A 26,875-nucleotide genomic window follows, 5' to 3' on the forward strand; every position below is an offset into this window, starting at 1 on the left:
CTCATGTTGTGTAGGAGTCTTCCTGCTCTTCACCTCCTCCCTTCTGCGTTTCTACTCTCTTCTTTCCTTTTATAAATGCTCCTACCACCTGTCCAAACTCAGGGCTCCAGTCCTGTGGTGATAGTAGGGCTATCATGGACCTACACAGGCCTGTACAGACAGACAAGTGGGCTGTTTGGCTCAGGCCCTGGCTACAATATATTACAGTTTCTACAATATACGTTATTTGCTTCATCTCAGTTTCTTTCAAGAGTGAGGAGACTCCATATCAAAGCCTGGTCTCATTACTCTGTAGGAGTTGAAATTTCTGGCTGCCCTGCTACCAGACCTACAACTCAGGTTCTGAATTACAAGTTCAGTATACTTAATCACTTTGTATGTTTGGTTTGTTTAAATTGCTTTTGAATACCGCTGTACTTTAAAAATCTTGTCCATTTTTTCTATTACTTTTATTTGAAACCTCCCAAAAATACATATCTAGGTACTCCGTAAGCTGAGCTTTAAAGCAAACATTATACAAGTGAGCAAAAACAAAAAAAAATTTTTTTTGACAACATAAAGCTCTATGCCATGTGCCATTAGTAAGTCCTTAGTGAACAGCAGAGCTCTAATAAATAATATGTGTTATCCTTCTGGATTAAGATCAAAGAGCATATTGGCAGCATTGTTTTTACCTTGTACTGATTTTTATCCACTTCCCCAAATTTCATGAGCTCAAAGAAAGAATGGTATCAGGTCCGTTCATAAAATAGTATGTTGCCTACATAAAAATAGACCCCATAAATCATCTTAAGATCCAGTCAGTTTAATATAAAATGTTTTTAATTGATTTTGAAAACATTTAAAAAACAATTTTTGAGCACTTTCAATAAAAAAAGAGAACTGAAATGCTACTGCAATATTCAACTACTGTAGTTTTAGCAGGTACAACAGACAACAAAACATTGGGGAAATCTGACTTTTTGCACTAAATGAAAACATAAAACAGGGCTTGTTTTTGTCATTTATGGTGTAGTTAAGCACATTATAGTACAAGACTATTATATGAACCTCAGATGCACTGCACAAAACACTTTCCTTCTTTTCAGTTCAAAAGTCAGTGCTTATTGCAATTATATGCAAAATTATTTACTTCATGAAGTCTTATCATGATAAACAGTATGCAAAATGTTTTAAACATCAAAACAATGAAAATAATCTGAGAAAAAGAACATATTCAACAATAACTAAGCAGAATTAGTAAACATAAAAAAGTAAATAACTTGTGAATAACTATGCTTGCCTGGTTAACACTGAACCAGTTTCAATACAGCCAAGAAAAAAAAAGTGGTTACAGGAATACCTAGTACTGTACAAGATAAGTCAATAACACTCATGCACATTTTGTGATCATGTATTAACATGGTGAAGCAAACTAAACTTAATTCTTCCTGCTGTAATATTCTCATGTAAGAGAATAAGAAATAGAAATATCTCATTGAGATCAATGCACATTGCTACATAAGACAAGTTTATCTGTCACTTTGATGACATTTTGTCTTTTCATAATGAAACACATTTAAAAAGTTTAATCTGTGGACTGTACTGGTTGCATTTATCCTAAGAGATGTGCCTACCACAGGTTCAACAAATTTAGTGCAATATATGAACCCCAGAAAGTTTGCTGGACGAATTCAACCAAATTTAAAGTGTTTGCTGCAATACTGTACAGGGGGTTAAAAATCCTCCAGTTTTTATTTTACTTTTTTATCAAAAAAGATTTCATTATTTTTATATTAGTAGGAAGTTAATAATGTAAACATGGGATTAGAATGGCCTCAAAATCTCCTTTTCAGAGTATCTCATATAGAAAGGCTCTCATCATTTGTTCAAAGAAATCCCACAGTTTCCTTTGGGTGTTGCATACTTTGGTGTGCAGTAGTGCTGTGTCTCAATGTACAGTGAAGAAATAACTAGCATAAGAAAAAATATCTAACAGATCATTAAATCAAGATAACAGCAAACACACACAAATGCCAATAAAACTAGGACATATCAATATATAAACCTCTGAGCCAACCCTAGCACCATTTATTTATCAAAATATATTAATACCCTACCTTGCAAATTTTGTGAACAATGAAATCTTATTAAATTACACCCTTCATCACAATCGTTAAATATTCATTGATTGTAGTCTTCTGACTGGCTTACTAATTGAGGTAAAGGAAAACTTAGCTAGGTTCAAGGTAGCACAGCGATGGTTTAACGTTAGCTTTAAAAACTTAATGGCAACTTTTAAATCTATCTGAAAATAATCTTGAAAAGAGTTAAATGGAGCTGTCAACTAGTGAGCAGATTTGTGTCAATAAGAAATTCATAAATAATTATTCATAAAACAAAATGGGAGCCACTGAGAGAAACATTTTAAAACAAATCCTGAGTGCTTATTTTGCAATTGTGGTTATCACAATAAATAAATTAAGCATGTAATAAAATGCTCCTCTTCTTCAAGTAATATTGATATCCCCCTTTGTTTTATCAGAGATATAGATTTGTGGCTTCAGACCTCAGGTGGTAAAATGTGTTTTGCTCTGTTTTTTTATGTTATCTCCCTCCTGCTTGTTTTTCAAAGAGGTCCCATGATCAAATTATATTACTATATTCAGGAGGAGCAATGGAGTCTGTTACTACATTGAGGACTTAAAAAATACTATAATTAAAGAAACTTCAAAATAAATCTTAAATAGAATTCTAATATGTGCATGCAGCCATTGTGAAGAAACTAAGTAAATTCTTTTACTATCCTTCTAAATCCCTCTATCTCAGTTACCAAATAACAAAACATAAAATTTTTTCTAACATGCTTGCTTTTATTCTATTAAATTACAATGTTTGGAGATATTTGTGTGTGTGTGTGTGCTGGCTCCACATTAAAATCAACATTTTAAAACAAGATTAATGCAAGGTCACAAATGTAAATGGCTACTCGTTTTTCCTCTAAAAAATTATAGTGCAGCTTTTGCTTTCCTTAAATTAAGTTAATTTTTCGTTATTTTTTTCCTATTTAAGCCCTTCATTGCAGGTGCAAATGGTACTGAAGTCCCAGAAAGTCCAACAGAGATTTTTCATTCTACAGTAGCTCTATGCTTCAAGCCTAAATACTTAAAATAACCTGAATATCATCCCTGTTTCAAGAACTTCTTATCTACAATTCACCTTACCTATGATTTTATACCTAAAAGATAATGCCAACAACAAAAAGCCTCTAAATCCTGTGTAGATCAACCAATGACTTAAAATGAACTTACACAAAATAAAGATCTAGCCTGCTCTTGTAAAAGCTGGTTAGTCAATTCTAGCAAAAAATGTGATTAAAATGGGGAACATTATACAATTTAAAACCTAATACTTGTTCTACAGCCTACTGTCTTTTCAGAAACTTTTAAAGAACTGAGGCAAGTCTAACCATTTCCTATTGAAGAAGAAACCACTTCTGCAGCAAACTCTTTTAAAATGTCACAATTAATAGTAAGTGTTTCTGCTGCGGGAGGCACTTCCATTAAGACAAATACAATACATATGTCTTTAGATACAGTGTGCTACATATTATAAAACACAATTTAACCCAACATTTCAACAGTAGGATGGTCCTTGCTTTCTATCCATTCAAAACCTGATGAAGTCATAGAGCTCATAGATTCACTGCAAATTTGTTGAAATAATGGGTCATTCTTTAAGTCTTCCAGTGTAGCTTCATCATCTTGTCCCTGCTGACGACCTGGATCAAACAGTAGATTTGGGTCTAAAGTGTTCAAATCGTTGATGCTGCCTGAGAGCTCAGAAGACAACCTGATATCGCTAGGGAAATCAGACGCAGTATTGGTGAGATCAGACGCCACCTGACCTACCAGCCGCTGGTTGGTTTGCAAGCCGTCTCCACTCAACAGGTCTTTAACAGTGCTATTGAAATCTAATTGTTGCTCTCCTATTTCTGATTGTGCTTGATTATCTCCAGGAGAAAAACTGATCTGATCGGTGCTATTACTTTTGGTGAGGTAAGATGGTGTTTGGAATTCATATACAGAAGTGCTGGAATCGATCATATTCTGAGGATTGGCACTAGGAAAAACAGCGGAGGTTTCCAAAATCTGAGTGAGATTCATCCGAGCTGTGTAGTTGGAAGGCAGGTTGTTCATGCCCAAACCTCTCACTGCATCATCATTGTCAGAATCCAGTTTACTCAACAAAACATTGGTTATCTTTTTACTGTTTGTTTGCTTCTGAAGAGCGTTTGGGAAGGCTGTCTGCATCATGACTGTCAATGGAACTGACTGACTTCTTTGAGCGATGTTGTTGGCACATGCGTCTGTATGGACATTTGTGAAGACGTGAACTTCTGGGGTTACTGGACTTCCAAAGGGCATCACATTAGATCGGGGGATATTAGATACTGGATAGAGGGTGCTTCCACTAAGATTACGTTGGCGATGAACAGCAGGGCTCACACTCCGGCATCTGAAGTTGCTGCTGGCAGATGAATTAGTTCCTTTATTATCGAGAGGGGCAGGGACTGCAAACCCCTCCTGTTTGTTGGTGTTATTTACAGTGGCACCTTGATGCTGCACAGGAGAGACAGGAGTCAAACGACCAAAATGAGTGTCATGATGTCTGGGCTGGGACTGATAAGACTGTCCAGGCACAGCAAAAGCATGAGGTTTCCTGAAACGGTCTTCCACTAGTTCCTGATAGCTTGGGAGAATGCCATGTCCAGAAACGGATGAATTACCAACCCCACTATACCCGTTATTCATCCATTCAAGCTTGGTTTTGTCGGGGTGTGTGGCCATGGGTCTTTGCATCGGTTTCACAGGACTGCTTGAAACAATGCTGGCATCATGATATGCCATACTCGAGCTTATAGGAGTAAATGCAAACGGGTTCCTGCATTCGACAGGGCTGGGAGGGACACTACTGCTGCAGTTAGAATGTGGAGTGCCAATGGGTGTGTGCCGACTGCTTCCTAAAGCGCTATCCACAGGTGTGGTCTGGGCGAGCCTGGAGCAAGGGCTCTCCCGGGACAGACTCTGAGACCCAGCAATCATTTCAGATGTGGGGGTTGGGGTCGGGGTCGGGGTTGGAGTGGGTGTGGGCGTGGGCGTGGGCGTGTGGATCGGAGTGCCATTGCTGTGGATTGGATGATAGAAGTGGGTGCTGGAGGTGTGAGATGACATTGGAGCTCCTGGCGTTACTGACTGATTCTGAAGGGTCATTCCCAAACAGTTACCATAAGAATGAGAATTGTTCATCGACATTTGCTGCTCCATAAGCACCAGCTCTTCCACAATACTATCTTGTGTAAGTTCATCATCAAAAGGAAAGTAGCTTTCATTCGTCTGGGAAACAGAAGGCTCAAACTCTTTCAGATCAGACTGTAGAGGTAACTGATCTGAAGGCTGTGCTTGAATTTGATTCAAAGAAGATTCTTGTATCTGGTTGTGTAGCTGCTGGGTATACGTGTCCTGCGGCATTCCTTCTAATTCCCAAACAGATTTCTCTAAGTCATTGATATCAGAGTGCTCGGGAATTGTCATAACACTGATATCTTGCTGTTGTTCACAGGCGGCGGATACAAACTCAGAATCCTTAGTGATCTGTTGCCATTCATTTGGATTAAAGCTGCCATCTGTTTTTGAATCACTGTCCAAGAGAAAGACGCTTCCTTCAAGTTTTACTTTTATACCTGGAGATGATGATGGTGTTTGCTGTTCCAAACCTGAATCACTGGTAGTAAGAGCAGAAGAATTCAAGGGTTGGTTTGCCATCATTTGTGAATTGACATTTATTGGTACCTTGCTAGGACTTGGAGCACCTACTGTCAAGCTTTCTGTTTTCCCTGAATGTGGAACCTTTTGGTCTTTCTTAACACTGCCTGGTTTCTGACCTTCTATGGTAACTGCAGAAAGCTGTTCCACAATTGGTTTCTTTACAGGAGGCACCTGGGACTCTTGCAGTACAGAAGACAGTCGCTTTCTTGGACTTTTAGTGCATAATTTAGGGTCTTTATTTATTGAGTCACCATTAGATGGTGAGCTGGTGCTGGTGAATGTTAAGTTCTGAGTGGCAACTGAGAGAGTGATAGTGCTTTGATTATTGCCTGTCGAAGTGCCTGGTAGAATTTCATTACAGCGACTTTTACATTTGGTCCTCTGGTCACAGACCTTAGTTGCTTTTATTTCAGTGACACCTTCATTTGAAGGTTTTTGCACTACTCCATCGGTATTACTTTTCTGTCCCGAAAGGGCACTAGGCATTGTTTTAGGAGCTTTAGTACCATCAGAGTTCTCTTGGCACTGTATAGGATGCTCATCTGATGAGATTTCCGGTTCCTTTTTGACTTCCACAGCAGATGTTCCCCCGGCACCACTGGTCTTGGATCCAGGAGACTGAAGGGAAACAACAGAACCATTCTTGATCTGTGGAAAGGTCCTTGATTCTTCTGTTGTTCCTGTAGCACTGTTTACTGAGGCAGAATGTTTAAGAGGGGCACTACTGTTGCTGGGTGTGAGGGATATTGCTGTCATTTTCACCACATTTAGAGAACTCATGTGTGAAGTGGGTACAACAGCGGTTTTGATGGGACTGCTAGTAAAGAGGACAGTAGTTGGAGAGCGAATGGTGAGTGCACTGGTGTTGGCTGGTTTAGGTAAGATCTGAGGGTAGCGGTTCCGGGCAGAACGATCCCCGCCAGGACTGGCTGGAACGTTCTGAGGAGTCTTTGGTGCCTGTTTCACAGACTGCATGTGCTGAGTGACCACTTGTACATTGAGGGGAAGAACTTTGCCATCAGAAGAACTCATTGGACTTGGTGATGTTACCAATTGCCTGGTCCGCTGGACCTATTAAAAAGTGAAAAACAAAAAATCAGATTTAACAAGTCTAGAATATTAACAGTAAATCACATATCTATATAGCATTAAGACATTTTCATAAATTTTATGCTTAAAAGAAAAAGATAGTTCCTGTTAGATGAGAGTTCTAGACCAGTTCTATAAAGCCTCATAAATATTACAATAAATGGAACATTGTGCAATAATAGTTATAAAATACATTATGTAAGAAGAGAAGAACATTAAGATAATGAATATATACTAAAATAATTATTTTAAATGAGATTATAAGAAAAGGAGATAAAATCTTGAAGAAACACACAACTATAAAGGTATATACAGAGTCTGTGCCAAGAAGATGACTCACTCACAGGGAGACTGTCTTACAAATGGCCTGCCTCGGGTGTTAGCAACTAAACCACAGTGGGTAAGTCTCAGATAAAGCTATTGTCTCTTCAAGTTTGCTCTACAGTGACTAGTGCAAGAACACAGTTGCCAGGTAGTGCATGTTTTATGACATGATAACAATGATGATTGAGAACAAGAAAAACAACAGGATGAAATATCTCCTTAACAATATCATCAATAATAGCATAACATACTACCTTATTTTAGCACAATACACTCTCATTTTAAAAGCCCCTTTCATCATAACCTCAGTTGTGTGAGAGAGGAAAGAACAAGACCGCAACCTCTATCTGTTGATAAGGGAGCAAGGCTTGGAATAGCTAAGGGACTTGCCCAAGGCCCAATGTCCAGCAAGCCACAGAAGCTAGGTCTATGTTAAAACATTACAAGTTTGCTCTGAATGTTAAAAAGAAAAAAGTTTAAAACACAAAAAAGTTCGCAATTCTGTCAACTCTCAAAATGTCTCATCTCTTACATAAAGCTCTGACTGGCTGTATGCATATTTTATATATCTTGGATCTTTATATTCTTACTTATGTTCATTTTATAGCTCATTTTGTAATCAACAGGTATATTTTGAATAAAAGGCAGCCAACTAAAGCGGAATCTATCGTCACAAAATCAGTTTATAACTGAATCTACACCTCTATTTGCCTCCTTCTAATGTGCCACTTTTAATTAAATGATTGATTTCCCATCATCCCAATAAGGCCAAACACTATTTAATGATATTACCGGAATGGGACTAGGGACAGCTGCCACAACGATACCAATAGGTTGAGGAGAAAGGATTGCAGGATTTCCATTAGAAAGACTGGTCACTCCATTGGTTGCAGTGCCTTCTGATTTTTTTGCTGAGGATTCTCCTGGCAAAGGGGATTGTAGTTTCTGCTCCTGCTGCTTCTTCTGGATTTTCCGTTGCAATTGCTGTTTAGCATCAATAGGCGATGGCAAAGTCTTCACTTGAGGCTGAAAGGAATTACTTTCAGCTGTAGGTATAAAAGCAGAAGGCTGGGTAATTCCTTTAATTCCTGAAAATAAACAGAAAGAAGAGCTAAAGTAAGCACTCTCCTTCATAAAAGGTACTTATAGCTCAGTTTGAGTATGTAGCCAGCTACAGGCAAAGCAACCAGAACCACCAAATTTTAATTCACAGTTTCTTTATAAAGCATCAGTATTAGGTTTCCAAGGTATAAACAAACATCTGTCAATATGGTCTTAGTGGGACACCTTAAAATAAGGTTCAACTCAGGTGACAGTTTCAATAAAAACCAGCAATAACAGATGAAGATTTTGAATAGCAGCTATGTCATAAATGTGCAGAAGCTAAGATAAATGCCGAGAGCATGTTTTATATTTTATCAGATGTCAGAAATTTCCCTCCCTCCTTCTCTAACAGAAATCCATGAATTTTCATGACTTTTCATATTCAGCCCACAAGGGGCACTCAATAAATATTTATTGAAACCATCCATATCTTAGAAAAAAATTGTATGGAAATGTCTTTAATTCCACCAGAAATTCATGAAAATAGGTACTACTATTTTAACTGCTACTGTATAATTATTTCAGTACAACCTATGAGAAATTAAACAGGTTCTTAAAAAGTCTGAGGTTAAGGTATTTTGAAAAAGTGTCACTGAGAAAAAGGAATGATGAAATAAACAAGAGATAAATTTTAATTTAAGAAAAAATTGATCATATAACAATTTTTTAAAAAGTTCACTTCACATTTCAGGTATGGCATCAGGGCTATTAGAGAGGAAGCTGTGGTTGGTAAAGACTGGAGAGAGAATGAGAGGAGAACAGGGTCCGGCAGGTGCCCCTGCCATTCCGTCCCCTAGCCCTGTTTCTGCTTTTCATTGTTCAATTAATGACAACTTGGGGAGGGAGAGACTGGAAGGAGGGAAAGACGTGACTGCAACTAAACTCTCTCCCACTCCTCAACATTGACCCCACCCCCAATATCTCCTAAGTATATTTTTTTCTCTTCAAATCCAGCCCAAGTTGCTCGGTTCCCTCCTGGCCCCCAGCCTCAGCTCTGGCTTCTCAGCACCTGCACCCCTGAGAGTTCCTGCCAAAGGCTCAAAGCTGTCTTCCCCCTACTGCCAGGGTTTCTGGACAGGAATGAGTTCCAAGCAGCTGTTACAAAAGGACGTTTGTAACACAACCTGTTCTCTGTAATATGGAGACTAAATTTATAAAAAACCAAATTCACCTTCAAAGGACGAGGATTAATCACTACGAAAGGTATTTAAAAAAAACGTGGCAATGGCTAAGAACAAAATTTCAAGAGAGATTCTAAAAATGTTTTGAGTAATAATGCAATTTTTAGTCAACTTCCCAAACTGACTACTTTCACAAAGGGAAAACATGTTTACAATTGTAATTCTTTGTATTTTTGTTTAAAAATACACTTTCCTTTACATTTTATGTTTTAAAAATTCAACATTTCTTCCAGACTTTGGGAACAATGTGGGAAACAATAGAGAGAGATGCTTCTTTTCCCCGTAATACCTTCTAAGTCCTCAACTTGTTCAAGTACCCTTCCATCTGTGAGCAGGGGTGGGAGAAAAAGAACACAGAAAGTTGAAGGGCCCCTATTTTTTAAAACTTTTTTGCCAGAAGATAAGGAGACAGTATGGTGTAACTGAGTTAACCTGGGCTTTTGAGAGAGATCAGTCAGATTTCAAATCCTGGCCTCACTACTTATCTGCCCATGGACAAAGTACTTAACCTCCCCAAGTCTGTTTTTGGGTCTGTAAGATGGGGCTGAATATCACCTACCTCAAGGACTGCTGTGGAATAAATGAGGTGACATATGCAAGCTATCTAGCTAGAGAAGGCTGCCCAAGCACTCTCCCACTCATGAACAGGTAAATGCAAACAGATCTGTGTCATACAGTTTACATTTAGACAGGAAAAATTATGACAAGGTTCTAAGAGATTATTTTGCTGAAGTGGGTCCTCAACTGACCATAAAATGAAAAGGACAAAACAATTACACATTACACCCCCCCCACACAAAACTTAAAAGTTTCTGATAAGTATAAACTAAAAGAAAAAAGATTATTAAAATAATTAAGATAAAAAAGTGAAATTATTTCAGAGACTATAATTCTGGCTGAAATAAATCTTTTTAAATTTAAAAATATTTACATTAAATAATCAGCAGAATCATCTCTGGAAAACAAGTTTTATGTCAACGCATTTTTTTCCCCTATAGAAATTATAATTTCCTAGAGTAATAACACAATCTACTCACTCTTTTTTAGGCTTATAAGGGTATGACCAAAATGTAACATTTAAAAAATTTCATCAGATACTTACACATCCATTCATTTAGAAAGAAGTAATTTATCCCAACAATACTGTCAATTCCTAAAACTGTGAATTCTAAAATTCCTATTTGAATGAAAATACTCATTTGCATATTAAAACCACTAGCTATTTTATAAAATGTTTCATAGTTTATTTTTTTGATGTTTATGAGTTTATCTGAGCCAAACTGACCATGTATGTAGGGAGCAAGATACTCCAGGGGAGTAACAGTTTGTAGCTTCTTTTATGCATCTGAAATTAAGGAGGGAGCCATATGGAAGTGGGAGGAAGCAAGCTGGGCACAGAATTTATAGGACTGTTAACAAGATTAGGGGCTTTCTTGAGGATTACTACCCGCTTCCTGGAGTATTCTGCTATTTCAAAGGTGTGTTAACATAGGTAACCTAGGTCTAGCTTAAAGCCTTTCCCTAAAGAAGTTACAGGTCTGGGCCACGACTACCCACCATGACTTGCCCAGTGAGGAATTTTCTATTTTTTGTAAGACTAAGGCATCTCTCACATTGTCCAAAGATCATTTTATTTATAAGCATTAGTTTCTGGGATAGGAGTCTTTCAAGTAATTTAAAAATTTAAGCTTATCTAATATTTATTAATTTAGGTACACATATGTACTTAAACGTACATATTCATGTATGGAAAAGTTAATATCAAGTGGGAAGTCTTAAAAGTTTCGTATCTCAGCAGAGCAATATACATAACTATAGCTTTAAGCTTTAAAATGGAAGCACTGTTATAATTACTATTTTTGTTGGCTCCACAAACCCATATGAATTTATTGTTAAGTAAAGAGCGAACGCATACAAATACTACGGAGAAAAAAAAATTCTTTGGCTAAACTTGTCTTTTCCTACCAGCTCTAAAGATAACACTCCTGTCAGTTTTACTTGTTAACAATAATTTTGTACCTGGTGGTGCTGCTGCCATTACAGTTAGAGCTGCCATTGACTTGGTGCCTATATAATGACTTTTTACAAGGAAGCGGGCTAATTCCAAGACTGTGTCAAATGGCTGGCTTAACACTTTTTGGGCCCATTCGCACACAAGACGGCAAGCAGAAGAAATAACTTCCTCGTCGATATTTTGAAGCTGCCCAGAAGGTTCAGCTCCTTCCAACTAAACAAAAGAAAAGGAAAGTTAAATTTTAAAAGAGCGTTCAGAGAAATGAAACTGAAGCACATTCAAGATACGTAATCTTTGATGATATAATCCAAATCTGTCAGGTCAAAGCACCATGAAGTGATCTGTTGGCAGGCATGTAAGACCCTTGCAAATTAACAGCCCATCTATGCCTGTACCCACCAGTACACAGGGATCAGTAGCACTGTGAATATAACATTTAAACAGTTGTTAAACATATATGAAGACTAAGAAATAGTTTAAATCTTTCTAAAAGTCCTTTCTGATATCAATAAAACTATACCCCTAGTCATATTTTCTCTTCTGAAAACATTTATAATATGCGCATTATCCTACAACTTAATTCTTCCTCCTGACAATATATGTATTATTATATATACAAAGGATATATTTACAAATAGGCAAGTTTAGGTCTATCTTGTTCCCCTTAATTTCAGAAGTCATGTTGATTTAAGGCACATACGTTAACATTTTTCAGCCACTGTTGATTTTTTTTCTCATTTATTTTGTAAAAGGCATAGTTCCTGGTCCCTGGTTTTATCCAAATGAGACTATGCAGCAGGCATTTCAATGCTGATATTAAAGGTACAACTCAACTTATTAAAAAGAAAAGGCAGAATTCTTACCCCATCTCCAGTTTTGTGAAAGTCAAGATTGGGCAGTGTTGGCATATGAACAAAAGCTTTTTTTCTTAGTCCACTGTAGCAATACGTAATAAACAGTTAAGGCCTAAAGTATTCTAAATTAAATGAACTGTGTACATAATTAGAACTTGAAAAGTAATCATATATGAAATGAAAATAAAATCTGAATGAAATAACATCTACTTTTTGAGTTCTTCAGTAAAACCTTAATATTATAAACTCAGGATTTTTACTCCTTTGAAATGGGAACAGTCTTTGTAGAATGTTACTGTCTTAAGTGAAACAAAATAATTCTCATCTGTTATAAATTTAATGAATAAATGTTTCTAATAAGCTGTGCCAGCCACCAGTAACAAACAGGTCAGAAGGAAAGAAATATCCAGATGGAAACCTGGAACAGAGAAGGGAAACTTTAGCCCAGGGCACTGGGACAAAAACAACTCTTAAGAGTGTCACAAGGGCTTTAACCTTTTCATTTCTCTTTTTCCACTGAAACACACAGGATTATCACCTGCAACATGCCAAAGACACATGAAGACATTTTGTTTATAATCAGAAAACAAGGACAGACCGTGTAACAAGTGAATAAAGAACACCTGGAACCATTTTAGAAAAGCAGCCTTCCACCACCACCCCCTTCCTCTCCTCTCCTCCGTAGCAGTGAATCTGTATGCTGTGAAAAAGGCCAAGAGCTAAACAAAGAGAGAGATGAAGTACTTCTAATACCATACAGAGGCCCTCTATCTTCTTCCAAGAGTAGGTAGAACTTTAATAAATTCTCAATGTTCATGTCCTTATTTCTATTTGCTCCTAAGTATTTCTCCATCAGAGGAAGAATCTGGCTTTAATTTTAATATAGACTTTAAGTGGTTGGCTGAAAAATACTTTAAAGCAGGAGTCCCCAACCTCCAGGCTGTGGACCAGTACCGATCCGGGCCTCTTAGGAACTGGGCCACAGAGCAGGAGGTGAGCTTGAATGTAATGCGCTTGAAGCTTGAATCACCCCGAAACCCCCCCGGCCCTTTAACCCCAGTCCATGGAAAAACTGTCTTCCACGAAACCGGTCCCGGGTACCAAAAAGGTTGGGGACCGCTGCTTTAAAGAGAGTACTAATATTCCAGTACAAGTTCCACAAGAAATATTTTGAATGTTAAACATTTGCAAAGGAGATTCCTATGTTTCTAAATTAGAGGAAGGAAAGAAAGGAAACTAACACCGTCCTTCATTTCTATTGATAATTGATGATTGCTGTACTGTGGCATGTCTCGATCATTCTGATTGCTAAAGAAAAGGAGATAAGATCATTAAGAACACATTACAGTGACAGAAATAAGGTGAAATCTACCACAATCTTAATAAACGCTATTTGTTATTTCTCTTGCAGTTCGATAAGTAGCTAGGAAAATAAATTTGTAATTATTCTACTAAGTACTTTTGCATTGTTTTTTTTAATAATTTAAATTTATTTCTAAATACAGTAGTTGTTGGTTGAACTACAACAGCAAATGTTCTGTAATAAGTGAAAATTTAGAAATTACTAAAAACCATCCTGGTAAAGGATATTTAGATTTGCCTCTTGTGCCCAGACGACGTGCCTTCATGTTTGGAAAGACATTTTTCATTATCTTTCCAAAGTCAGCAGCACTTAGTGGATGGTAACCAAGATTGTCACAATAGCTCCTGCAAAAGAAGGAGTGACCAATTTAGAGAGCAATAGAACTCAGGATTATACAGCACAGTGCTATTTCAATACAAGTTGATTCCTTTGACAAAGTGAAGAAACACATCATCTTCAAGTCACTCACCACAATATTCACTGATATATGATCATCATTCCCTGGAGACTAACTCAGGGTTAGTTTATTTTATCCTCAGGGTATACAGTATCATTCACTGCCTTCAGTAGCAGTGAAGACACTTTCAGTAAGAGATATATTGCTAGCATCAAGTTTTTCAACTACAATCCAACCCTGCATTCTGAATTGAGTATATCCAGACCAAACAGTAAGGCTATAAGTTTCCACATATATACACATATGTATATGTATCAAGTACATATATGTATATATTAGAGATATTAGAGACAAAATACTACATGATTTAAAATAGAAACATGACATATTAGAACAAAAAGGGACCTTATAGATCACCTATACCAACACTCTCATTTCACCTATAAGGGAAAGAACGAAGCCACAGAGAGAAGGTCCAAAGGTCCAGTGTTCTCTCCTCACCCCTACCCTCATTACTATTGCCAGGAAAAAAGTACTTTTTAAGGCAGTAACTTCAAGTGAGACCAGGGAAACAAACTCAGTCTTAATTACTCCTGGAATCAGCTGTTGTTATTCTCTAAAGGTGCCAGTCACAGATAAAAGGACAATCCCTCCTCTACCAGCTCAGCAGCAGGCTAAGGCCACATCTTGCTGTGGCTGCCAAGACCTTCCTCACAGCCACTGGCCTTTCAGAGAACCACTACCTGAGAAATACCAAAGTCAGAGGAATTCCCAAGTACTTCAATCAAGTCTCCCCACCTCACTGCCCCCAATCCATTTCAGCATCAACCAGAGCAGCTTCTTGATAAAGACATGCATGTGGTGGAGAGCCTAAGCAAGATTTAGGAAGAAGAAACAAAGGAAGAGAACTGGCAGGCCTAGTGGGCAGGGAGGGTATAACTGTAATTGGGACTTGAGTTCTTGTAGATAGTGCAATAAATATACTGGCAACATTCCTGAAGTGATCTGAGCACAAGAAGTTGAATTGGGAGACACTCAGGGTGAGGTAGGGAACCCTGGGAGTCTTAATAGAGAGAAAAGGGACAGGTCTGGAGACAATGGCATTTTCTTGATCATGCGCTCCCCATCCCCACACCAAAACCCACACTCCTCTGGTGGTGGTGGAGAGGTGAAGAGGTGCCTAGCAGACACATTTCCAACAACGCTGAAGATTAGGAAGAGGGGAAAGGAACTAGCACATTGAGAGCTCCCTCTACAGAAGTATCTAGATATGTCAACTGAAATTAAGACTAAATTCAATACTCCAGTTCAGGGATTGAGTTTTAAGTTATAACCTGAAGGGGTGACTGTTTTTGGGTGCTGACAATTTAAATGAATTGTATTACAACCATAACCATTCTGGCAGCAAGTTAAATCAGTCATCTCTATGGCTTAAGCCAGCACAGAAAGAAAATGTGAATAAGGCTCCTTTGCATCTAAGGAACTGAACACATGCTGTTTTCCCCGCCTGGATCATTACTTTCCTTATCCTTCCAGTCCCAGCTTTAATGTTATGATTTTGAAAGGCTCTCTTCTATCTAAAGCAATGCCCTTCTGCCACACCTAACCGCATTCCCTATCAGTGTACTTATATTAAATAATAGCCAATTTACTTGTTGTCTCAGTCTGGGCAGGGACCATATATAGGGGTGGGCAAAAGTAAGTTTACAGTTGTAATATAAATAATACAATAGTTAATAATATAAGAATAAACTTTCATATATTCGCAATTATAAATCTACTTTTGTCTACCCGATTTATCTGGTTCACAATATTATTCCTAGTACTAGGAACAAGATTTAAGAATCACATTAAGCCTTAATGTGACATCAACTATGTCACATTTAAAATGACAAAAAACTTTTAGGAACCACACAAAAAGACAAAAAAAAAAAACCCACAAAAACCTCAAAACCCTCCCAAACTAATGTCCACTGGCCCTACGATCACACAGGCAGATGGACCTAAGACCACCGATACCAAATAAAGAGAAGCAGGGCAATGGGGCCTACTGAGAGAGAACATATATCCATTCTTATTCTCTTTGTGATTACATTCTAATTCTTTTCATTATAATAGCATACCAAAAATTTTAATTTGGTAGATGTGGTACGTCAAAGGTTGGCAAAGTTAAGTATCAAGATGACCAAACTAATCCTGAGTGGGATTTCAGATGCTAACCATTCAATTTCTCTGGATTTTGATTCTTTTTTTCTTTTTTAATTATTTATTTATTTATTTTAAGTATACTTTATTGATTATGCTGTTACACTTGTCCCATTTTTTTTCCCTCCCCCCCCCTCTACCTGGTATACCCCATCCCTCCAGCAATCCCTCCCTGCTTAGTTCATGTCCATGGGTCATGCATATAAGTTCTTTGGCTTCATCTTTTCCTATACAATTCTTTCTAAAAATAATTAAATTAATTAATTAATTGGGGGGGGCGCACCCCTGCTCAGTAACTATCCTGTTAAAAGAAAGAAATTCACCTGTGGAATAATATATATATATATATTTTTTACAATAACCTTATATTTAGTGGATAAATATAAAAGGTATCTTGTAGACATATAAACAGCCCAAATTATTCTTATTGAATATAAAGGAGGCAAAGTTTAAAAGTAAAACATCGTATGATTCAAAATTCTATACTGTGACATCTATACATCAAAGAGAAAATAAAGAGAGCCCCAATCAATAATAACAATACTGGACACATGTCCTCAACTGCTTTAATTTTGTGAAATCTTAAAACTGAAAATGAGTTCAGCAGTTGTATTGTTCAACTTCCTGCCAGAGTTAGAAATGGCCTTACTCTTAAATGATGGGTTACCTCCATGTAAACACTTCCCTGATGGGGAGGGCTCTATTGAGGTAGTCTTTCCAATTTTCAGCAGTTCTAATTTTCAAAGAAAAACGATTTTATTGTTAGAGCCCCTTCCCCATTGGGAAGATCAAGATAGTTAATGATTCTGTTTTTAATCTAATTAAGTAGGTGTTTATAAGCTACTTAGTCATAATTTTTAAACCCGGTGCTATATGACAAACCAGAGGTCATTCCAGGCCACATGGAGAACTTGGTTAGTTTGTGTCTCATTTTCCTGCTGCATAACTAACTGCATGTTGATCAAGCAAGATACAAGTTAGGTGTCAATTAACTCCTCCGCATCAGATTGTATTTATGTAAACTCAAAACTGTGGAATTAACATAGAACGTTCTGTTTATAAGATAATAAAACACTTTAATGCCATTCTTAAAAATCAGATTCTTTTTTGTCCCACTCTTCTCCTTTTTAAAAACCTCTTTTAAAAAATGTTTTTGGATTTTAGGAAGAAACATCAATGTGAGAGAAAAACATCAACTGATTGCCTCACACACATGCCCCAGCTGGGAATCGAACCTGCAACCTAGGTATGTGCCATGACCAGGAATGAAATCCCTAACCTTTTGGTATACGGAATGATGTTCCTACTAACTGAGTCACACTGACCAGGGTTCTTTTACTCTCTTTTGGAACTATGCTTTTAAGACTTGAAATTAAGCCTCATATTCAACATGACCATTAACATGTCACTCAAAATCCTTGGTAGCAAGTCAATCTTTAATGTTTAATTATATCATTTACAAATCAATTATATAAGATAAAGGTATATGGGTATATATTGTGTAAGGTATAAAAATATAAACAAAAATCATAAAAGACTACTGGCAAAATAACAAGATTGGGCAAAAGTAGGTATACAGCTGTTTGTATGGAAATTAATACAATAATTAATAAATTATACAAGATCAACTCTGTGTTTTGCATATTCACAACTGTAAGTCTACTTTTGCCTCATGCTAGAATCATAGGATACCTATCCATACCTGGACAATTTTTGTGCATTTTTATGCATTACATCAGTGAATCTTCCTGGCAACATGGAGACAGTCATTTTCCCTCCTTCAGAGTTGTTTCTATATTCCTTTGAGACACTAAGTTTCAAACCGTTATGCAGGAGCTGCTATTTTCTTATAGATATAATAAAAGTTCTCAAAATTACTTATGTGGAAACATAACAGATATTTCACTATGTATACTAAATATGACAATTAAAGTGCCTGAATTCAATAAATGTCAGTTGATGAGGATGGTGGTAAGTAGACCCTAAAATGCACTTGCGCTGTCTCACTGTAATGGCACATTAGTACCTATAAAAAGTGTGTGATGCAAAGGTGATTTACACTATCATATAGAAAATCAATGAAGATATCATTACATGTGTATAAAATGTTATAGTTTAATTTACATACTTTTAATATGTGAATAATTCTTTAATTATATTTTACAGTTGTCCTGACTTTTCCCCCTTTGCCCCCCTCCACCCAGCAGCCCCCACTTCCTCAGGCAATCCCCCCACCATTGTTCATGTCCAGGGGTCACGTGTATAAGTTCTTAGGCTACTCCATTTCCTATACTGTACTTTATATCCCTGTGGCTATTCTGTAACTACCTACTTGTACTTCTTAACCCCTCACCTCTTCACCCATTCCCCCACATCCCCCTCCCATCTGACAACCATCAAAACACTCTCCATATCCAGGATTCTGTCTGTTTTTGTTTGCTTAGTTGGTTTTTTAGATTCAATTGTTGACAGATCTGTACATTTTGCCATTTTATTGTTCATAGTTTTGATCTTCTTAAATAAGTCTCTAACATTTCATATAGTAATGGTTTTGTGATAATGAACTCTTTTAGATTTTGGGGAAGATCTTTGTCTGCCCTTTGATTCTAAATGATAGCTTTGCTGGGTAGAGCAATCTTGGCTGTAGGTCCCTGCATTTCATGACTTTGAATATTTCTTGCCAGTCCCTTCTAGCCTACAAAGTTTCTTTTGAGAAATCAGCTGACAGTCTTATGGAGACTCTCCTGTAGGTAACTAAGTGCTTTTCTCTTGCTGCTTTTAAGATTCTCTCCTTTATCTTTAACCCTTAACATTTTAGTTATGATATATCTGGAGTAGGCTTCTTTGTAGCCACCTTCTTTAGGACTCTCTGTGCTTCCTGGACTTGCATATCTATTTTCTTCACCAAATTAAGTAAGTTTTCTCTTATTATTTTTTCAAATATTTCCAATATCTTGCTCTTTTCTCTTCTCCTTCTGGCACTCCTATATTGCGAATGTTGGACCTCCTGAAGTTGTCCCAGTAACTGCCATTCATATGGAAAAGCAGCTTGGGTGGGCCTGTAAATTGGGTGGGGCAGTCTCCAGGGACTTCCAAGGTGGGTCAAACAGTGTTAGCCAGGTTAATGGAGTCTCAGATATGGCACCAGCTTGCTGGCTCTGTGGGGGGAAGGTTTAGAAAAGAGACAATGGCCTCTGCTTGCCTTGATGCCAGATACTTCAGTTTCTCACTCTATGCCACTGGTGCCTGTCAAGCTGCTACCCTGGTCCTGGAGCTCAGAGGGAATGAGTCTGAGTGGGCGAGTCCGTGTGTGGGGTCTTTAAGAGGAACTGCTCGGGGGTCCAGCAGTTTCTTCCACTGACTCAGTCCCTGCTGGTTTTTGCAGCCAGAAGTTGTGGGGCTTACCTTCCTGGCACTGGAACCCTGGTCTGGGGGTGCTAGTGTTGGGCTGGGTTTCCTTGCTCCTGACATATCCCTCCCAAATTTTTATCTACCACACATGGGTGAGGGACTAGCCCGTTCTGCGTCTGCATCCCTCCTATCAGTTCTATATTATAGTTGTAATTTTGCTGTGGTTGTGTGAAAGGTCAGTTCATGTAGCCTACACCACCACCTTGACCAGAAGTCAGGAAAATTTAATTGGCATATTTTTGGCCACAGAATCCCACAATTCATGGCATAATATCCTTTTGTCTTAATGTATAATTTTAAGACACATACTTTGATTTCAGTCTTTTTTTGGTATCTGAGTAATATTCCATTGTACATACACGCACAATTTATTTATTGATCCATCCATTGATGGACACTTAGGCTGTTTCCATATCTTGGCTATTGCAAATAGTGCTGCAATGAACATGGAGGTGCTGTATCTTTTTGAGTTGTTCTGGTTTATGGATGAACACTCAGAAGTGGAAATGCTGAATACAAGTAGGTCTATTTTTAATTTTTTGAGGAAACTACAAACTGCTTTCCATAGTGGCTGCCCCTATTTACATTTCCACCAATAGTGCACAAGGGTTCTCTTTTCTCCATATCTGCTCCAATTCTAGTTATTTGCTGTCTTTTTGATAAGGCCATTTTAACACGTCTGAGTGATTATCTCATTATGTACTTTTTGCATTGCCCTGATGTTAATGATGCTGAGCATCTTTCATGTGCTTGGCCATCTACCTGTATGTCTTCTTTAGAAAAATGTCTATTCAGAGCTTCCTATATTTCAATTAAAAAAAAAAAAATTGGGCGGGTGGCTATTGAGTTGTATGAGTTTTTTATGTTATGGATATCAACCCCTATCAGATATATGATTTGCAAATATTTTCTTCCTTTTTATTCTGATGATTTCCTTTGCTATGTAAAGCTTTTCAGTTTGATGTAGTCCCCCACTTGTTTATTTTTGCTTTTGCTGTTACAATTAAATCATTGCCAAGACCTATGTCAGGGAGCTTACTGCCTATGTTTTCTCTAAGAGTTTTATTGTTTCAGCTCTTATGTTTAAATCTTTAATCCATTTTGAATTTATTTTTGTATATGACATAGATATTTGTCAAGTTACATTCTTTTGCATGTGGTGATCCAGTTTTCCCAACACCATTATTGAAGAGAGACCATCCTTATCCCATTGCATATTCTTGTTTCTTGAGATAGGTTTTATCACTATAAATTTTCCTCTTGGGACTGCTTTTGCTGCATCCCATAAATGCTGGTATGTTATATTTCCATTTTTGTTTGCATCAAGGAAATTTTTTATTTCTCTGTTGATTTCCTCTTTGACCTACTGGTTATTCAGTAGCATGTAGTGTAATATCCACATACTTGTGAAATGTCCAGTTTTTCTTTTGTAAATTGATATCTAGTTTCATATCGTTGTGGTGGGAAAATATGCTCGATATAATTTCAATACTATTAAATTCATTAAGCCCTGGCTGCTGTGGCTCAGTGGATTGAGTATCAGCCTGCAAACCAAGTGTCGCTGGTTCGATTCCCAGTCAGGGCATATGACTAGGTTGCACGTCAGGTCCCCAGTTGGGGGCGCATGAGAGGCAACCACACAGCAATGTTTCTCTCCCTCTCTTTCTCCTTTCCCCTCTCTCTAAAGATAAATAAATAAATAAATAAATAAATAAAAAAAATTGTAAAATGAAATTAAAAAAAAAAAAAAGGACTTGTGTTGTGGCCTAACATGACCTATCTGGGAAAATGTTCCATGTGCACTTGAGAAGAATGTATAATCTGTTGCTTTTGCATAAAATTTTCTGTACATATCTGGTAAGTCCATGTGGTCTAACACTGTTTAAGGCCAACGTTTCCTCATTGATTTGCTGTATAAATGATCAATCCACTAATGTAAAGGGGTATTACAATGCCCTACTATTATTGTATTGCTATATATTTCTTCCTTGAGGTCTATTAATATTTGCTTTATATATTTAGATGTTCCTATGTTGAGTACATATATATTTACAAATGTTATATCCTCTTGTTGGATAGATCTCTTTGTCATTATATAACACCCTTCCCTGTCTCTTATTACTGGTTTAGTTTTTAAAGCAGATTTTTTCTGATATAAGCATAGCTACCCCAGCTTCCTTTTGTTTTCCTGTTGCATAGATTATCTTTTTCCATTCCTTAACTTTCAGTCTCTGTGTCCTTACATCTGAAGTGAGTCTCTTGTAGCTAGCATATAAATCAGTATTTTTCTTTTCTTTTCTTTTTTATCTTTTCAGCCACTTTACATTAACAAGTTGGAGAATTTAGTCCCTTTACACTTAAAGTAATTATTGCTAGGTATGTACTTATTGCCATTTTAACTGTTTTCTGGTGCTTTTGTAGTTCTCTATTTCTTTCTTCTTCTCTTGCTATCTTCCTTTGTGATTTAATGATATTCTTTAGTGGTATGCTTATATTGCTTTCTCTTTATTTTTTGTGTATTTACTACAGTTTTATGCTTTCTGTTTGCCAAGAGGCTTACATGTAACAACTTACATCTATAGCAGTCTATTTTAAGTTAATAACAACTTAAATTTGATTACATTCTAAAGCTCAACATTTTTACTCTCCCTCACAATGTTTTATTGTTCTCTATAAAACAATGGAAAAACTAAAAAAGCTGGTGAATGTCAACTTTTAAGAACCCTGCAAATTAACCCAAGGCTTGCAGAAAACTGGGGAGCATGTTTCCAAGAAATATGGTTGGCTCTAATAAGAACACTATAATTTTAACTTGCCCAAGAAATCCCCCATTCTCCAGCAGTAGCACTGAAAAGTAATAGCCCATATACCCATGTCAGCCTGGTGGCCACCAGAATAAACATTACACAGCTGGAGTATTCTCAAAGCCTCATCCTAAAGAACAGTCATTATTTGTCTTGAGTGGTGGATTCTATAAGACTCCACCTACAGACTGTTATCTGACCTGTCTTGGAGCTTGCCCACTGCAAAATGCTTTCTCCCTGAAGGATGGGGTGGGGAAATTGTTAAAAAGAATTACAGGCAAGTGTTTTAACTTCTTGGCTGCCTGAGACACTGAATAATAGTTGGGATAAACAACAGACTAACCAAAACTTTTTTAAAAAGCTAGAAATAAGTTCACTGAAGTTTCACATATTCCTGGAAATTAACTGAGCATTTATGGTGTTTGTCCATGCCCCAACTAATAGACATTTGATAAAGACTGGGAGATTTAAATTAGTTTAAGGTGTTGAAGGAAATCTCCATCCAATCAACAGCTGACTATTAAGCTAACCAAGTAGAAACTTCGATGGCCCGACAGAAAAATGAAAGAATTCACCATTAGTAAACTGGTCCTACAGGAAATACTAGATGCAATCATTCAGGCTTAAAAAACAGGACACCAAACAGTAAATCAAATCCACACGCACACACAAAACAAAACAAAAATAAAGGTACCTTTGTATGTAAATATAAAATATAGTCTAAATATCTTTTGTCTTACAACTCCTTATTCCTATCTGATCTAAAAGACAACTGCATAAAGCACCAAATGTAAATCTGTGTCAATAAAGACACACTGCATGAAAATGAATGGGGATACGGTAGAGAACACACACACACACACACACACACACACACACACACACTTTTAAAGTTGGTATAACCCAAACTAATTTTTTATAAGTTAAGTATTAACTGTAATTTAGAAAATATATAGTAAAAGAAACAAGGGAATTAAAATGTTTTAACAGAAAAATACCCACTTAAAAAAAAAACATCAGAAATGGGGGAACTAAGGATAAAAAGACAATTTATAGAAAACATAGCACATGGTGAATGAATGTAAAGGGATTAAGTTCCCCAATTAGGGAGACAGATTTATAATAAAATATGATCAAACTATATGCCATCCAAATATTACATATCATAGAAAAAGACTTTAAGACAAAAATTGTGAGAAGAGACAAAATAGACATTATTTCATGAGAAAAGGGTCAGTCCACCAAGAAGGTACAACAATAATAACCTATTATACACCTCATAGCAGAGCTCCAAAATACATAAAACAAAAATGAGCACATTTGGAAGAAGAAATGAATAACTGGAAAACTCAACACTGGGTTTGCCAAAAGTCTGTATGGTGTTTTCCATAAAATAAAAGACACATTTTTCATCTTCACCAATAATGTTATTGATTTGGACACTTTGAGTATATCAGCAGGATATTACTACTGTTGTTATAGAAATAAAAGGGGCTATAAGATGGTAGAGCAGCCTCGGTGGCAGCAGCAGTGGTAGCAGCTGTGGCAAGAGCGAATGGCTCCAACTGTCCCATTGGCCTGAGAGGTTTTGGGCGCGGAGGGTTGCGATGTCAGAGAAAAAGCAGCTGGTGGACTTGGGTCTCCTGGAGGAGGACGACGAATTCGAGGAGTTCCCTGCGGAAGACTGGACTGGTTTAGATGAAGATGCACATGTCTGAGAGGATAACTGGGATGATGACAATGTAGAAGATGATTTCTCCAATCAGTTACGAGCTGAACTAGAGAAAATTGGTTAAAAGATGGAGACCTCATAGCATCCAGAAGAAGTGCTGAAGCAACCTAAACCTGAACTTTTTACTAAATTCTAGGACAGAGAATCCAGGATGGGACACTTTAAAAAATGCTTATTTCATTACCTGCTTGGTTTTACTTTTGCTTTTGTAACGCACACACAAAAAGGGGTGGGGGTGGGGGCTACAAAAGAATACCATGAGAAACTGCCAACAAATAGGATACACACATGAAACTGATAAATTCCTAGAAAGACACAAACTACCAAAATGGACTTAAAAAAAAAAAAAAAAGACAATCTGATCTATAAAAAAAGACTGAAGTAGTAATTTTTTAAAATACCCACAAAGAGAACTCCAGGCCTAGATGATTTCACAGGTGAATTCTAAGGAACAATTAAAGATCGACACTAATTCTTCTTAAACTCTTTCATAAAAATTGAAGAGGAAATATTTCCAAACTCATTATGTAAGGCCAGTATTGCCCTGACTCCAAACCAGAGATATCACAAGAAATAAAAATAAAGACCATATCCTTATAAATATATATGTAAAAATCTTTATAAAATTATTTTTATTTGGCTTAGACTTCCAGTTAAGATGGAGGCATAGGTAGACATGCTTTGCCTCCTTGTGCTTCTACAAAGAGAATCAAAACTAGATCTCAAAACAAGTAACACCCAGAGCTGTCAGAAAACCTAGCTGTATGAAAGTCTGATGACAAAGGATTTAAAGAAGCCACATTCATCTAGACCAGTGGTTCTCAACCTTCTTAATGCTACGACCTTTTAATACAGTTCCTCATGTTGTGGTGACCCCCAACCGTAAAATTATTTTCGTTGCTACTTCATAACTATAATTTTGCTACTGTTATGAATCGTAATGTAAATATCTGATATGCAGGATGTATTTTCATTGTTACAAATTGAACATAATTAAAGCATAGTGATTAATCACAAAAACAATATGTAAATTATGTATGTGTTTTCCGATGGTCTTAGGCGACCCCTGTGAAAGGGTCGTTCAACCCCCAAAGGGGTTGCGACCTACAGGTTGAGAACCACTAATCTAGACGGATAGAGGGGGTGGAGTCGCGTGGAGACATGGTGTAGCACGGAGAGGTAGGGGTGGAATGGATAGTCCCACATTCTAGTATTGTCGATAGAAATTGGGAGGGGAGGGACACCTTGGGAGCAATCAAGTCCAGCCCCAGGCCCAACCACACAGCCCAGGGTTCCAGTGTTGGGAAGATAAATACCCATCACTTCTCACTGTAAAAACCAATGGGCACTGGGGTAGCAGAAGGAACTGCTGGATTTTCAGGAGACTGTTTAAAGGGCCTGTACAGACTTACAACGTATGCAAACCCACTCACTCTGGGATTCAGCACCAGCGCAACAGCGGGAAAGGGCAGCAGTTGCATACGAAAAGTGGGAGAAGTGACTGGAAATGGGGTGAGAGCCAGGCAAACCTCCAGAAGTCAAGCAGTAGCACAGTCCCCTCTCTGAGCCCTCCCCCCACACAGAGTCAACAAAACAGTGAAGTGGTTTGCCCTGCCCTGGTGATTACCTAAGGCTCCGCTCCACACAATTTACAGGGCCTTTTTTACAACAGTGCATGCAACTAAGACAAGGAGTCAAAGCAGCTCTACCTAACACACAAAAACAAACACAGGGAGGCTGCCAAATTGAGGAGACAAAGAAATATGACCCAAAAGAAAAAACAGAAAAAAAAAAACCCACACACACAAAAAACTAAACAAAATGGAGATAACCAACCTATCAGATGCAGAGTTCAAAGAACTCATTGAATACAGCAACAACATAAAGGAAAAAAAATGAAGTTTACATTAAGTGAAATAAAGAAAAACCTACAGGGAACCACGAGTGGAGGGGAGGAAGCCAGGATTCAAATAAATGATTTGGAACACAAGGAAGAATTAAGCATTCAACTAGAACAGTAAGAAGAAAAAAGAATTAAAAAAACAAGGATAGTATAAGAAGCCTCTGGGACATCTCCAAATGTGTCACCATCCAAATCATAGGGATACCAGAAGGAGAAAAGGAAGAGCAAGAAACTGAAAATTTATTTGAAAAAAAAAGAAAGAAAGAAAACTTCCCAAATTTAGTGAAGGAAATAGATATACAAGTCTAGGAAGCACAGAGTCCCAGACAAGTTGAACCCAAAGAGGACCACACCAAGACACATCATAATTAAAATGCTAAAGGTTAAAGGTAAAGAGAGAGTCTTAAAAGCAGCAAGAGAAAAGAAGAGAGTTACCTAAAAGGGGAGTCTATAGGGCTGTCAGCTGATTTCTCAAAAAAAAACTTCATAGGCAAGAAGGAACTGGCAAGAAGTATTCAAAGTGATGAAAAGCAAGGACCTACAACCAAGATTACTCTATCCAGCAAAGCTATCATTTAGAATAGAAGGGCAGAGAAAGTGCTTCCCAGACAAGGTAAAAGCTAAAGGAGTTCACCATCACCAAGCCATTACTATATGAAATGTTAAAGGGACTTATTTAAGAAAAAG

General features: G+C 37.4%; 1 protein-coding gene and 1 pseudogene across 1 annotated transcript in view; one reads left to right on the top strand and one right to left on the bottom strand.

Moving 5' to 3' along the window:
- Window positions 1-591: 591 nt before the first annotated feature.
- RFX7 (regulatory factor X7) overlaps window positions 592-26,875 on the bottom strand; it is a 111,205-nt gene continuing 84,921 nt past the window's right edge. The window contains exons 6-10 of the mRNA XM_090270647.1: window positions 13,964-14,080; window positions 12,383-12,467; window positions 11,525-11,732; window positions 8,013-8,308; window positions 592-6,878 (exon numbers count right to left, since the gene is read on the bottom strand). Coding sequence (XP_090126773.1) covers window positions 3,603-6,878; window positions 8,013-8,308; window positions 11,525-11,732; window positions 12,383-12,467; window positions 13,964-14,080 — 3,982 coding nt within the window. The 3' untranslated portion in view covers window positions 592-3,602. The remainder of the gene's footprint in view (window positions 6,879-8,012; window positions 8,309-11,524; window positions 11,733-12,382; window positions 12,468-13,963; window positions 14,081-26,875) is intronic.
- On the top strand, window positions 24,142-24,498 carry LOC150016536 (26S proteasome complex subunit SEM1 pseudogene; annotated as a pseudogene).

The sequence above is a fragment of the Furipterus horrens genome, unplaced genomic scaffold, assembly GCF_987537825.1.
Source record: "Furipterus horrens unplaced genomic scaffold, mFurHor1.1.pri manual_scaffold_3, whole genome shotgun sequence".
NCBI classification, from domain to species: domain Eukaryota; kingdom Metazoa; phylum Chordata; class Mammalia; order Chiroptera; family Furipteridae; genus Furipterus; species Furipterus horrens.